This window comes from Selaginella moellendorffii, unplaced genomic scaffold (genome assembly GCF_000143415.4).
Source record: "Selaginella moellendorffii unplaced genomic scaffold, v1.0 SELMOscaffold_42, whole genome shotgun sequence".
Lineage (NCBI taxonomy): Eukaryota > Viridiplantae > Streptophyta > Lycopodiopsida > Selaginellales > Selaginellaceae > Selaginella > Selaginella moellendorffii.
The window spans coordinates 1,232,685-1,247,453 of NW_003314303.1; the positions used below are offsets into that span (position 1 = coordinate 1,232,685).

Consider the following 14,769-nt stretch of genomic DNA (forward strand, 5'->3'; position numbering starts at 1 on the left):
TGGCAGTGTCGCTAGATCGCGAAAGTATGGAAACATCGCCGACGCACAAAGAGTTTTCGACTCCATGCAAGATCACAACGTCATCTCGTGGACGTCCATGATCTTTGGCTGCGTCGACAACAGCCAAGACGAGCTCGCTCTCGAGCTCTTCCGGCGCATGATGGAAGAGAAGCGGTGTCCTCTCGATGCCTGGACTTTCGTGGCGGCTCTCAAGGCGTGCGGGGGAAACTGGCCAAGAGATCCACGAGCAAATCCGGGACGCTGGACTGGAAAGAGAGGCCTCCATCGCCGCGACGCTGGTCGATTTCTATGGAAGGTGTGGAAGCATGGATGAAGCTCTCGAGGCATTCCAGCTAAGCTCGCAGGAGGATATGGTGGCCTGGACGGCCTTGGTCGCAGGATATAGCAGGCAGGGAGACACTCCACGAGTTCTCGAGCTCTTCCAGGCGCTGCTAGACAAAGGCCTTCGTCCAGACGTGATGATCTCGGCTTGCAGCCACGCCGGCTTGGTCGATCTTGGCAAGCGTTATTTCGACGAGATGAGCTCAAAGTTTGGGCTGGCTCCCGGGATCCATCACTACCACTGTGTGGTGGATCTTCTCAACAGAAGTAACAGGCTCGAGGAAGCGGTGGCTATGGTGGCGAGGATGCCATTTGAGCCGACGCTGGTAACTTGGACGACAGTGCTCGCGGGGTGTCACAAATGGAAGAACTCGATGGTGGGGAGATTGGCGTTTCAGCGTTTGATTGCTCTGGACAGGAGATTAGACTCGGCCTACGCTCTTATGGCGAACATCTATGGAAGTCTCGGGCTGTGGAAGGAGAGGCAAGAGATCCAAGCGATGAGAAGTATGAACGTTTTGTAGATAGTTGTAATTGCAAAGAATCGCGTGAAAGTAGTGTTGTTTCAGCTATATTACTAGGAGGATTTGCGAAAACTCCCAAGAATTAAGCAAAGTTCTTGTCAGTCAATGATGGTAAAACTTTCTAGTCAGCAAGTCAACTTAGGGTGCTGTGCGATCTCGCCAAGCACAGACAAGAGAATGCCGGCGTGGCGTGGCTGATTGGAGTCCCGGACGATCGCTTCCTCGATCCGCTGCCTGCGCTACAAGGATGGCGATCCAGATTACGCCGCTGAGGAAGGTAGGGCTCCAGGCACAGAGATTTCGTGATCCGATATTCCAGGTGAATTGCGGATCGGGGCTGGAAGTGATTGGAGCATTGCTGGTTGGATCGGATGCTGCAATGGCGTGTGCTGTGGCCAGGAAAAGCCTCTGGTCTCATCGAACGATGCTGCTACTCGATCCAGCTCCAGCGATGGCATTACGTTCTTCTCTCAGGCCCTACAACCGATCGAGCAATCTTCCTTTTCCGCGAAAGAGTTTTGGGAATCCACAGCGCTTCTTCATTGTCAAGTCGAGCTTGGCCTTTCGCTCTACACATCTTCTGGAACTTCCTCAGGTACTTTTTTTCTCTTATACATTTCTAACTGTGTGACATTAGATCTTAAGAAGCAGCTGGATGGGAAAATTAGAGACCTTCCCCAGAGTTTCACGAGCTCAAGCACTGTATGTATTATGGAAGGATCGTCGAGAAGATTTCTCGTTCGCTCTCAATCTAACGAAGAGCTACAATCTGTGTTCCCAGATTCAGCTCTTTTCGACTCTTTGGTAAGCTCTCAAACACAAGTTTGTAAGAACTCTGATGAGTTTGCTTTCCAGATAGCACATCCCCTGGTTGGCAAGCTTTTGACGCAGCAAAGCAAGCAGACTGATCTCATTACACTCCTTGTAAGTGGTGCCGGTTTGTTTATCCGCTTCTCATTCTCCTTACATAGCTGCAGACGGAACCTTGCTACACACAGCCACGGTTTCCCTGGACGTGCTATGCTTAGTTTCCAGGAACTCCGCCTTGCACAAAGCGATGAACACAATCACTCGTGCTCTGACGATTCAACTGGAAATCCATTGGTAAAGCTTTGTCGGCAAGGAATACCAGTCTTCAGGTATGACTCGTGAGTAGAGTAGAGAGCCATGCTTACTTACACGGACGACGTAGTTGCGCCCATATCATTTCAAAGTTCCCGCTAGCGTGCATCCTGTAACAGCCATCTTCGATAAGAACCAGCTTGAACGCGACTCTGGTGAACTTTTATTACTTGCTTGACTCACTGTCAAAGTGTGTGTTGTTATTGTAGTTGACCTCCGGAGAGCATTGCATTCTCGGCTCGGCTTGCCACTAGATCGTCCACTTTTTCGCGTTGCCAATGCATTAACTATCAGAGGGCCACAGTTCATCTCCAACCGGTTTGGCTGTTTGCGAGGTTCTTGCTCCTGCAACTCGCCAATGGCTCCGCCATCGCCTATGACATGCGCGAGATCGCCCCAGCCGCGGCATCCAAGGTACTTGGAATTTTTTTCTTTCTTTCATTACATTACATTCCATCCACGGAGAACTCCTCTCTTTTTTTCCAGGACATGTACGCAAAGAAGCCATCCTCTAAAGTCGATGGTGCTTCGTCCGCTGGAGTTCCTGGCGAGCTCGCTGGACTCCACCTCGCGTGGCAACACTTTGGAAGGCTGCCCTGGAAATCGCTCTTGGAGCCGGCCATCAAGCTAGCCCGGGATGGATTCGTGGTAACACCTTACCTGGAATTTGAAATTGCTCAGAGTCTCAAGGGGATTCTAGCTCACAGAACGCTTCGAAAGTTCCTCTCGCCGAATGGGAAGCTGGCGAAAGCTGGTGATGTTCTTCGCAACGAGGAGCTGGCCAGGACGCTGGAGCTGATTACCAACGAAGGGCCGGGTGGGCCGAAGGGCCGGCTGTTCTTGGAATGCCTCCTCCATCTTGGGGAGGTGGCACTGGTATCTTTTCTTTTCTTGCTTGTTTTCTCTTTTACTGACTAGAAATACATTTTTTTAATTTTTAAAGCATTTTTCCTCAGAATAACGCAGAAATATATTTGCCTTTACTACGGAATCCTTTTGTTAGGGTATATTGTTAGGAGAGGACAGAGAGCAGCGAGAATGGGGAGTGATATAGAGAACTTTTATACTCTGGAGGAAGAGCTCGGTCGTGGTGGCTAAGCAATCGTATACAAGATGAAGCGCAAGGTAGATGGCAAGTTTTTCGCATGTAAAACAATCCGAGTGAGTGATTATACAATTGAGGACTCGATCACCGATGACATGCTCCCAGATGGAGGCTTACGAGAAGAAGCCGAGGCAGAGATTGAGGCACTGGTGCATCTCTCAAAGATGCATAGTCCGAGTGGTGGAGCAATGGTACCTGAGCTTGTGGAGGTTTTTAGGGATGAGGATTACTATCATCTCGTCATGGAGCTATGTCAGTGTTCACTAAGAGATGTACTACTTAGAAAAAAGAGGCTTAGTGAGCACGAAGCTGCAATTGTGATAAAGCAAGTGGCCAAGGCAGTCCACAAGATGCACAGGAGGGGTGTCACTCACAGGGACATTAAGCCTGGGAACATCCTTCTTGGGTTTGGGGAAAGCTTATTTGGGAATGTAAAGTTGGCAGACTTTGGAACATCGTCAAGGTTTTCAAAGAAGGGGTCACCACCAGGTATGATCATGAGGGGGATGGTTGGGACAGAGAGGTACAGAGCTCCTGAGATGTCATCTCCTGGCCGTGTTTATGACGAGAGGGTTGATGTGTGGAGTGTGGGGATTGTTCTTTATGAGATGTTGTTTGGAAAGTGTGCATTTCCAAGGTTGGCATCGCAGGAAATTGAGAAGAGATTAGGATGTTTGGAGGATTTGCCAATGAACTCTCTCGATTGGATAGGCATAAGCGACAAAGCTAAAAAACTCATTCTGCACTTGCTCAACATTGACCCTGAGAAGAGGCTGTCCTTGCGGAAAGTGAAGAAACATCCTTGGGTGGTGAGGAATTTGTCGAGTCCACAACACAAATTGACGATGGAAGAGCTCGAGGATCAAACAAAGGCAGGGAAAATGAGTTTGAAATTGGTTTTCCAGCAGTCAAAGCCCGGAAAATGGTGTGTGAAAAGAAAGCGGGAAGAAGAACACTTGAAAACTATAATGATCGAGCCGAAGAAGATTCGACTGCGATGTGTAAATGGAGCATGGCAAACTGTCCACTAAAACATCACTCACACATAATTTTGTAACCAAACTGTACAAACATATAATTTGGACAGAGAATAAAGAAGTAGGGCTTTCATCAAAGATGAAACTTCTTTGTGTTGTATAATCAGATAAATAGCCAGAATACATTGATGTATCACTAATCTCTTTTGTGACTGCTACTGCCATGAGCAAAGTAGTTTTATTTAATCAGCATAAGTAAACAAAAAAAAGGGGGAAAAACGAAGGCTTTGAAACGGTTCTTCATCAACTGACATTCCAACTGAAGCGCACCACCACCACCAAAATCTCCAAAGTCACCCCCAAAATCTCTCCTCCCACCACCAAAATCTCTCCTAATCACCACCAAACTCAAACTCAAAATCACCACCACAGCCACCACCAGCAGTCGAGCACCACCTCCGCCTGCACAGCTTGCCGAAACCTCCAGTGGCGCTGCACGCCCGAGTGCCTGTTCGCGCCATACTTCCTGCCGGACCAGCCTGAGCGCTTTGCCAACGTTCACAACGTCTTTGGCGTCTCCAACGTGAGGAAGATGCTCAACGAGCTCCTCGTCTACTTCCATGAGGATTGCATCGACACTTTGGCGTACGAGGTGGACATGCGAGTGGAAGATCCAATCTATGGCTGCGTCAGTGTCATCTCCGTGCTCCAGAAAAGGGCGGCAAGAACACAAAACCATAAGTACCTTGCATTGGCGACTCCATGCTCGAGCTCAATGTTGTCTCCTGGAACGCGATGATATCGGCTTATGCAAAGCTTTCGTACCTGGAAGACGCCAACGATAAAATGGCCAGACCAAATAAAACATGTTACTAATTTGGAACGACCAAGAACACTAAAAAATTCTCTAGAGAAACGAACAAGCATTCAGCTCTGATTCAAGCTATCTAAAGTATCACTGGAGCTCTCAAAGCCAGGGAAATTTCTCAAGAATCGAACTGCAGACCCTGTATGTCCCGTGATTCGAACTTGAGACCTTATAAGTCCCGGGATTCGAACTTGAAAGGCCCTATTTGAGAAAATTTTGTACCTTGCATGTGACGAGCAATGGACGAGGCGCTCCTTGGCGAGCGAGGAATCCAAGCTCGCGCGAGCCGATCACTCATGGATTCCAAGCGACCGAGGATTTTCACTGTTCTTGGCGTGCTTCCTCGCTGGTAAGAATCGTGCTCCCGAAATATCTGTCTGGAATGTGGTCGCAGCTGTTTCTACCATCGCGATCGTGGTTCTTGGAGTCAAGATCATCGATGCGAGGGAGTCTCTGGCGCCATCGCCAATACGATCGCTAGCGAGCGCCGCTGGCGAGGCGGACAAAGGCGTCGTGCTGCTCGATCGTCGGAAGGGATGCGCTTGCGCGGGGCAGCCATGCGATGATCTGGCTTTAAATCTTCGTTTGTAAGCACTTGGATCAAATTTTTCCAGGAAAGCGACGTTTGGATGTTCATCTCGGTCTTGTGAGTTCTTCATTTGTATTATGTTCTTTGTTAGCTCACATCGGTTATTCATAGTTTCTGGTGGAGAAGTGAGTGTCATTGACCGCTCGTACGAGTACTGTCACTACCTTCAGGATCGAATGGACGACAAAGTAAAAAAAACAATTTTTCTGCTTTCCTTTTTTTTGCAACTCCCGGGACTTTGGATTGCTTGCTTTCCAGGGCTGGGGTTGCGCATATCGATCCTTGCAGACTATAATGTCGTGGTTTAGGCTGCAGCATTACACTTTTATGAAAGAACCTTCTCACAGGTGGAATCATCAATGGTCAGCAACTAATGCTTTCTTTGCTTTCACGTGTAGAAATAGGAGACAAGGAGCCTTCTTTTGTTGGATCTCAAGAATGGGTTCGAGCGATCGAGTTAAGCTTTGTACTAGACAAACTTCTCGGGGTACGTGTTCACTACTCGAAAGCATAACTTCTTTTTTGTTGTTTTCTTGATCTCTCAATGACTTGTTTGTTTCTGTGCAGGTGACTTCGAAGATACTAAGCGTGAGCAGATTTACCGGAAAAATGCCGGGAGCTTGCGGCACATTTTGGCACGCAAGGCACTCCAGTTATGATCAGTACACTTCAAGCATAGAATATGATCTTTTCTCTTTATAACCAAGGAAGTTAAACACAGGGGGTGGAGTCCTGGCATATACATTACTTGGCGTGGATTACAACAAACTTACTGGCGAGAGCGCTTTTCTTATTCTGGATCCTTACTACACGGGCGGAGAGGACCTCAAGAGCATCCGGAGTGGAGGCTGGTGTAGGCCGTGAGCGACACCAGCCGCGAGTTTTTCTTGCGTTACAAGTTTTACAACCTGCTGCTTCCACAGCGTCCTCAAGCTGTCTAAAGTTTAAGAAAAAGGTAAGTGCCAGTACGCTCTGGTATTTATAATTCTCATGCATGAGATCTTCGCGCAGGAAATCCGAGTGATCTGAGCCTGAACGCATCAAACACACAAGCATTAAATCTTTTTTGTTATCTGTTGCCGAAGTGAATGGTGGACATCGGAGTTACAAGTACGTGGATCAGCACTTGCTTAAGGTACTCTATATTTTTCTTTCTACGCATTGCACACATGATGTTGAGTGATAGGCGATCCAGGCAGCGAGTGAAGCGCAGCCCGCGCACAATCATGATCTGATAGCGAAAGTTTTTTAAAAGTTAGGGTTTATAGCGTAAATGGCGCCATTTTGGCTTAGGGTTTGCAAGAGAGGGCGATGGGGCCGGAGCGGTCGGTGTCCTACATTTCGCTGTTCCGGTTCGCGGATGCCAAAGATTTTGTGCTGATTGCGGCTGGCACGCTCGGCGCCGTCGTCAATGGCCTCACTTTCCCTGCGATGCTCATCATTCGCGGCCGCATGATCGACAACTTTGGTACTTTGCCACAGGACGGCGCGATGAGCACGAAGTTCTCCCAGGTGCGCGGTTTTCTCCCTGTTCTAAGTAGTGCGCTCGCTTTTTCTCCTTTGACTCCACCGGTTTTGGTGATTGGATCTTGGATTTGGTTGTGAGTGTGGATTGGTTGTTTTGCTGCAGGACGCGCTTCTTTTTGTTTATATCGCCATTGTTGCGTGGATCGCGTCATACATTGGTATCTTATCCATAGACTAAAGAAAAAGGAATAGAAGAACAACTTAGTGGGCTTGCTTAAATGTGTTTTTATCTCGTGTGGTTAAGACAGAAGTAAGCTGCTGGATGTTTACTGGCGAGAGGCAAGCGTCGAGGCTGAGAGCACTGTATCTCAGATCTGTGCTCCGCCAGAACGTTTCTTTTCTTGACAACGAGCTTTCAGCAACTTACATTGTCAACTGCGTATCGGACGATACGCTCCTGGTGCAAGAGGCAATTAGCGAGAAGGTAACGTTGTCTTTCATATATTTTTTGTGTCGCTTTCGGATATTGATGTTTGCTGTGAAGGTCTATATAGACTGGCAACTTCATCCGGAACGTTGTCCAGTTTGTGGGAGGATATTTGGTTGGATTTACGCAGTCTTGGAAGCTGGCAATCGCTATACTGCCTTTCACGCCGCTGCTCATTCTGCCAGGGGTGTTTTACGGGAGCGCCATCTTGAAGTTTGAGAATGAGAAGCAGGCCACGTACAGTAAAGCAGGGAACATGGCGGAGCAAACGATCGCGTGCATTCGTACTGTGTACTCACTTGTCGCGGAGACCAAGTCCCTTCGAGCTTATTCTCTTGCTCTCGAGGAAACCGTTGCATCTGGTTTAAAGCAGGGACTTATCAAGGGGCTGGTACTCGGTTCCAACGGGATCAGCTTCGTTTTATGGGCCTTCATGGCCTGGTTTGGAAGTGTGCTTGTCATGCACGGCGAAGCTAATGGTGCTGAGATTATCACTACCGGTTTGGCTCTGCTTAACGGAGGAAGGTACTTCTTCTCTTTTACGTTTGGAACAAATGAAAACTTTGGTTTTTCTGATGCAGAGCTCTTGGTTTTGCCATGTCCAATCTTGGCGTTTTTGTTGAAGGACGCATGGCGGCATGGAGAATGTTTCACATCATTAGGCGGATTCCACCCATCGACGTCGATAAATCTGACGGGAAAGCAATGCAATCTGTTCAAGGGCACATCAGACTGGAGGAAGTGGTATACGGCTATCAGACAAGAGCTGACACACCCGTTCTTACCAGTTTCACACTGGACATACCCGCCGGTAACTCTGACTCTTGAGGTTTTTCGTTCTCTCATGAGCGTCAAATGCAGGTAAAACCACCGCTTTAGTTGGCAGAAGTGGCTCCGGAAAATCTACTGTTATTTCTCTGCTGGAACGGTTTTACGATCCTTCAGCTGGTAGAATTCTTTTTGATGGAGTAGACATTAAGGAGCTTGACCTCAATTGGTATCGGCACCAGATTGGTCTTGTGAGCCGCGTTGTTTGCGACAACAATAAGGGAAAACATATTATACGGAAAGGAAGATGCCAGCGATGACGAGGTCTACAGAGCTGCTCACGCAGCAAATGCACATAGTTTTATTGTCAGGCTTCCCGAAGGCTACGACACTCTGGTAAGCTGTCAGTTTTGAGATCACAAACTGTTCTCATCTCCTACACAGGTTGGCGAACGAGGACTAAAAATGTCCGGAGGTGAAAAGCAAAGGATTGCCTTAGCCAGGGCGATAATAAAGGAACCACGTATCCTTCTGCTGGATGAGCCTACCAGTGCTTTAGACATGAAGTCAGAAACAGCAGTTCTGGCTGCTTTAGAGAAGGCAAGGCTTGGACGCACGACGCTTATAGTCGCGCACAGGATTTCTACGATCCGGAACGCAGATGCAGTTGCTGTTTTAGAGTCGGGAAGGATAGTAGAGACTGGAAGACACGATGAGTTAATGGCAGTGGGGAAGGCGTACAGGGCTCTTGTTTCTTTGGAAACGCCTCGCAGTGCTCTGCTAGGCGGAGAAGATGCGGTGCATGCAAGTCCTGAGAATGCACAGTCATCACATTCAGCACCAGTTATCGCAGCCCAGAATGATCAAGATTCAGTTCTTTATCCCTCAAGGCGGATCAGGCCATCGTTCTTCCAGCTTTTGAGTTTAGCAACACCGGAATGGAAGCAGGGAGTGTTGGGACTCGCCGGTGCTCTTGGTTTTGGCGTTGTGCATCCAATGTACGCCTTTTTGCTGGGATGCATGGTTTCCGTATACTACCTGAACGATCACGAACAGATGCGGAAACAGATCAACCTCTACTGCGTCATCTTTCCTGCGATGATGGCTGCGTCCTTTCTCGTGAACCTCGAGCAGCACTGTAACCTGGCAGCTGTTGGCGAGCATTTGTCAAAGAGGCTGCGTGAGGCGATGCTGGCGGCGATCCTGAAGTTCGACGTTGGATGGTTCGACAGGGATGAAAACAGCAGCAGTGCAGTTTGTACACGCTTGTCCTACGACGCAAACGTGGTAAAGTCTTCGTGTTTTCCGTGGATATGTAACTAAGGAATCTCTTATCTACACAGGGTGGCATGTCATATCGCCGTTTTTGTGCTTACAGATTCGAGCTCTTATCACCGACCGTATCTCACTCCTCGTTCAGACGGGTAGCGCAGTAATTGTGAGTTTCACCATCGGACTGGTTGTTAACTGGAGGCTGGGAATACTCATGATCGGGACTCAACCTCTGTTCGTCTTCTGCTACTACATCAAACTGGTATGTCTGAAAGGCTTTACGCACAAGTCTGCAAAGGCACACACCGAGGCAAGCCAGTTAGCTTGCGAAGCGATAAGTCAGCACAGGACAATCACAGCTTTTTGTTCTCAAGGCAGAGTTCTGGCAATGCTCCAATCCAGGCTAGATGCGTCGGTTACAGATCTGAAGAAGCGGTCTCACACTGCTGGATTGGGCCTGGGAGTTGCACACTTCGTTTTGTACGCATCATGGGGCCTTCAGTTCTGGTATGCGGGCGTGCTTGTCAGCAAGAGAAAGATCAGCTATCAGGACGTGTTCAAGATATTTTTCGTGTTCCTGAGCACGGGACGTGTGGTGGCAGAGGCACTTGGCCTGACGCCCGACCTCGTCATGAGCTCTATAACATCTCTGAAGCGCATCAGCGGGGTCGTTCCTAGGGAGTGGTATTCACGAGAATCCATTGGGACTTGAAACCCTAAATGATGTTCAAGTTCTCGGACTTGGACTCGATCCGCGGACGCGAGACAGAGAATCTAATGTGGACCACGACACGCATCAAATGGCGACTCTTTGTCCCGGATTTGCTCGTGGATCTCTCGCACCATGCGCCGGAAGAGCTCCAGAGCGAGCTCGTCTTGGCCGTTGTCGACGCAGCCAAAGATCATGGACGTCCACGAGATGACGTTGCGATCTTGCATGGAGTCGAAAACTCCCTGCGGATTCCGCGTACATGTCGACGAGGGAAAATGCTGGAGTGAGCCATACCTTTCTTCAGAGAAGCGAGCTTGACGAGCCGGGAGTCGATCTCCACGGCCTCCCCCTTCACTGCGCAGCAGCCGCAAGCCTTGATCGCAGCTAGAAACGTTCTCGGTCGTGGCCCTTGAGCCCGGCAAACGAGAGGCTAGTCTTGGCGGGATCGCCAAGTGCTTCCTCTTGTACTCCTCGCGGTTGAGAAAGTATGCATATGAATACAGGCGATAGTCATCGTCATTGTAGCTATCATCATCTCCCTCTTGAGTCCTCGGCCTCGCCGCACGCTATTGCCAAAGCCACAAAGACTTAGAAATGGAAAAAACTAGAGTAGAGATCGGTGCTTACCGTGGCGAGTTGCATCAGGGGTGCGTTTGATCTTCTGGGCGCGTTTACTCTCTGCACCACACCGCCCCGCCTTTCTCGACCCATTCCCGGAGAAGCTCTTTCACTCGAGGCAGCACTATGAACTCCACGTCTAGGCTGAAAACCAGCTAGAATCGGCTGCTGCACTTCAGCAGGAGGCACAGCCTCGATCCGCCAGTAACGTCCACGAGCAGTCGCAAAAGAAGATCGTCAAGAAGTGCTGCCTTGCGAGAAATCAAAGCTGGAGCACTCCAGCCCCTGGCAGACCGCGAGAGCTCCTCCGGTGTGGCCGCGAGAGCTCCTCCGTGGGGAGCTGGACGATCCTTGTTGCAAACATCCCAGCTTCCTTCTCCGTGTCCCTGTGGAACTTTTGGAGTGTCCTCCAGCCTCGTAGAGCAGCGGCTTGTAGAGCTTTACGTCGAGCTCCAGAGCTCTGGCATCCAGTCCCATGGCGGCGAGACCACAGACGAGAAGAAGCTTGGGGCAGGAGATCTTATCTGGACTCGAGGAGCGTCCTCTCGCCGAGACCGTATGGCGCTTGCTGGCAAACCGACTTGGCCAGACTGGGAATCCATAACTCCCTTAAACCCTAAAATGTGTTGCTCAATTTTATGTTTGTTAGTAGCAGCATACTAGAAAAATCAAGTTGCACCAAGGCTAGCTAAGCCACAAAAGACTAAAAGACTGCTTCTTGGGTTTAAAATTTGGGGTGGTTGGGTTGTGCCAGGCTCAAGCGGTAGTGTAAGGCCAAAGTGACACGTGGAAGACCGGGTAGCAAGCTACCAGTGGCCCTCCTCCCACAAAAAATTAGGTTAATAGCGTTGGGACACGTGGTCCCATATCAGCTATTAAACTGATAAGAACAGATACTACATTTGATCTTAGCCAAAAAGCTGAGAAAGGTATGAACTTTCCATGCTCAGACTTTTATTTTCATTATACGCTAAGTCTCTCTTTTTTGTTTTACGTTCTAAGTTCTTGCTATAGGTGGTGCTTTGGTAAGCAACTGCCAAAGCTTTTCTATTGATCTTGTGTTCCAGCTTCTTTCGTGCTCTAGAATAGTTGTCTAGAGCTAAAGCTCAAGCTCAAAGCTTTGTAGGTTTTAAATTCACTTTCTTTTTATATTTCTTCATCGCGTAAGCGCGGTGTGGAAGCAGTTTAGAAGAAGAAACTACTTTTCTAGAGCTGGATTCGTATCGCTGTAACTTCGATCTTCCTCCTGGCGAAACAAGACATCTGAAACGAAAAATGCGGTGAACGTGGAACGAACACGCGACCTTCAGTCTGAGGCTCTCCCAACTGAGCTGTCCCCGCTTACTTTGACTGATTAATAACATTGATTTGTTCTTTAAAAAAAAGGGAAATTGAACAAACGTTAGAAGTTGAGAACAAAAGCTAAACTGATGAGTATAATATGAAAGGCTATTTGCTAGAAAAACTTTTCACCACTACTTTGTAAGGAATTTCCTGTACCACCGTGCGGATGTTACCAATGTGGGAATTCTTTGCAAGTCCTTCCCATACTCGACGTGATAGAGGCCGAATTTCACTGACAGTCCTCTCGTCCACTCGAAGTTACCCAGCAGAGACCATACGAAGTAGCCTCGACCATCGGAGCCACCGCTATGCAAGCACGGAGATGATGAAAAAGAGAACATGCGTTTGCCAGGTGAGTACCTTCAATGGAGCTGTCACATTTGTAACATCGCTTATTCCTGATAGCGAGTTTTGGTTTTTTTTTTTTTTTTTTGTGAAAGAAACTTTAAGTTGAGAAGGCGCGTCATTCCGAACGGAACGATGTAAAAGCCATTCACGTTCTGTAAAATTAAATGATCATTCCTCGTATCTGCGACCAACCACAATGGGATTCAGGCTTTTGAAGAAAGAGTAAACCTGTTTTCTCTAAGAGAAAACTCCGGTGTCTTTGAAATAGGCTTGGTGGGAGAATGCTGCCTGTGGTAGATTAGAATTAGCAGAATCTGCGTCATAAAAGCTGGTGGTCATTAATCCCGACGAAGTCATGAGATCCTTTGAGACGTTTTGATTGTTCTTTCGTAAACCTTGGAAGACGGTCACGAACGCGAGAACGCATTGTTGCTGGACAAACATGATTGGATCCAGCATCCTAGAACGATTCTTTGTCAGAAACTCCAGAAGAGCAGTTCTTACCATCCAAGATTGAAGTCCAGGGCTCTCCTAGCTGCAGCTTTATCCTTTGATAAATTAGAGAAAATTGTGCATCGAGCGTAATACCGATGATTCCAGCTTGTTTCTCCTGATAAAAGAAAAGAAACGAGAAATCCAATCAGGAAACGAAACACAATTTTTGAGACCTGGTATTTTTCTCGATATATCTTCACTGCGGACGCGTGAGATAAAAGAAGATGACGTCCAACGATGTAAGGCTCCCCTGAAGAGTTCCCAGCAGAGCAGTTGCTAACTTCAGACGAGCATCTTCCAGGAGCAAGCAAGCCAAAGTTGTAACCAAAGTTACAGATTGCATGAGGCTCGTTGAAAGTAATCAAGTGCTTACACGATCTCCAAACGCTCTGAAGCATGCTTCGACATAAGCTGCATAATCATCCCTGTAAAGATCAAAGCTATAAGCACAATGGACTCCTTCAAGTTTAGTGAAAACTACGTTTTTGTCATGTCTGTTTGTTTTTTAGTGAAATAAAGTTACATAAGGTTGAATACCTATTAAGAATCAGTTAAGAAAACAAAAGAAAAAGGCACATTGTCTTCAACATTAAGATGGTTGTAATACTTCACACCTTCCTGGTTTATTTTGCCACTCCCCTCTGCAAGAATTTCACAAAGACGCAAGTAGCTGATATGTATCTTACCAGGGAAAATCCGAGATCAGGAGATGGAAAATCTGTAAGCACCATTAATCCGACGTCTTCCTGTTTGTTCACAGTCACGAGCAAAGCCAAACCAGATAGAGCTTGCAGAACCTTATAACGATGATACTGATCCACTGCAACATCTCCAGGTGTTCCATCCATTACTTTTCCGGGAGTGTGAGCATAAACGTCCCAGATGCTTGGGCCCCTTCCACCTTCTTTAATAGCGCCTTCATACTGCAACATAAACGTTGCTTGAAGAATGACGAAAAGCGCTAAGCTCCACCTGGTATGACGCGGACGATGTTCCAGCTTGAAGCAGCGCATTCTGGAAAGGGTCCAGTCCGAGGCAGTGACGCTATCCCGTTCTCAAGCCACTCATAAGATGCATTCACTTGAGCGTAGTCATCCAAGCCCACGATCCGGTCGATCTCGGACTTTGGTGCACGAGTCATGAAGCCACCGTTTATAGAGCGTCCTCCCCCAAGGATTCTTGCTCTTGCATTTGGTACCAGATCTGTGGTAAAAAATCCTTGAGAATGAGCTTGATCGAGAATGCTCAATGCAGAATTCTCTTCTCTCATGAACACGGCATTTCCATACGGCGAGTCGCCTCTTTCCAGGAGCAGGACTTTGGACTTTCGCGACAGAGATGTATCATATTTTTACTATTGCAATCTCTGTGTGGATCCTCTGGCAGGTTTCAGCATCCCTTTAGCTTTCGCATGCCATCAGTGCCGCAGATGGGAGATTCTAGCTCCTTCACCAAAAAGCCAATGCAAAAAACACTCCGAGGCTTCTAAACACCAGCACGAGATAGGCGCAGCACTTCCACGAGCAAACTTTGCCACTCTGCACAAGAACAAGGCTGATCAACCTGGCTATAATAGACGATATAGTAAGATACAATGTTTATATAGTTCCTCAAGAAGCATAAGATTGACACATTCAAATGAAACATTACTTTCTAACTTGATGCTTCCCAGAGAAACAAATACAGTTGAGAGCTGTCATTAAACATTTGCTAGAGTAATACTATTAAAGT

At 47.8% G+C, this 14,769-nt stretch overlaps 4 protein-coding genes, 1 non-coding gene and 1 pseudogene across 5 annotated transcripts; 4 read left to right on the forward strand and 2 right to left on the reverse strand.

Moving 5' to 3' along the window:
- Positions 1 to 371: 371 nt before the first annotated feature.
- On the forward strand, positions 372 to 866 carry LOC112349750 (putative pentatricopeptide repeat-containing protein At1g68930). The gene has a single exon (XM_024684705.1). It carries the CDS (start codon positions 372 to 374, stop codon positions 864 to 866), a length of 495 nt encoding a protein of 164 aa, XP_024540473.1.
- A 1,336-nt stretch (positions 867 to 2,202) lies between these two features.
- Positions 2,203 to 2,924, forward strand: LOC112349757 (glutathione hydrolase 3-like). The gene is made up of 2 exons (XM_024684738.1): positions 2,203 to 2,402; positions 2,475 to 2,924. Exons 1-2 carry the CDS (start codon positions 2,370 to 2,372, stop codon positions 2,904 to 2,906), a joined length of 465 nt encoding a protein of 154 aa, XP_024540506.1. The 5' UTR covers positions 2,203 to 2,369; the 3' UTR covers positions 2,907 to 2,924.
- A 177-nt stretch (positions 2,925 to 3,101) lies between these two features.
- On the forward strand, positions 3,102 to 4,124 carry LOC9636170 (aurora kinase C). Its single transcript, XM_002979669.2, has one exon. It carries the CDS (start codon positions 3,102 to 3,104, stop codon positions 4,122 to 4,124), a length of 1,023 nt encoding a protein of 340 aa, XP_002979715.2.
- A 1,644-nt stretch (positions 4,125 to 5,768) lies between these two features.
- LOC9635547 lies at positions 5,769 to 9,882 on the forward strand (annotated as a pseudogene).
- Positions 9,883 to 11,591: 1,709 nt separating this feature from the next.
- LOC112349787 lies at positions 11,592 to 11,784 on the reverse strand. The gene has a single exon (XR_002993519.1). It is a non-coding gene; the product is annotated as a U2 spliceosomal RNA (small nuclear RNA).
- Positions 11,785 to 13,407: 1,623 nt separating this feature from the next.
- LOC9635548 (beta-glucosidase) lies at positions 13,408 to 13,970 on the reverse strand. The gene is made up of 2 exons (XM_024684706.1): positions 13,725 to 13,970; positions 13,408 to 13,449 (listed from the first exon to the last, which is right to left on the reverse strand). The coding sequence occupies exons 1-2, from the start codon at positions 13,968 to 13,970 to the stop codon at positions 13,408 to 13,410; spliced, it is 288 nt and encodes a 95-aa protein (XP_024540474.1).
- Positions 13,971 to 14,769: the final 799 nt, after the last annotated feature.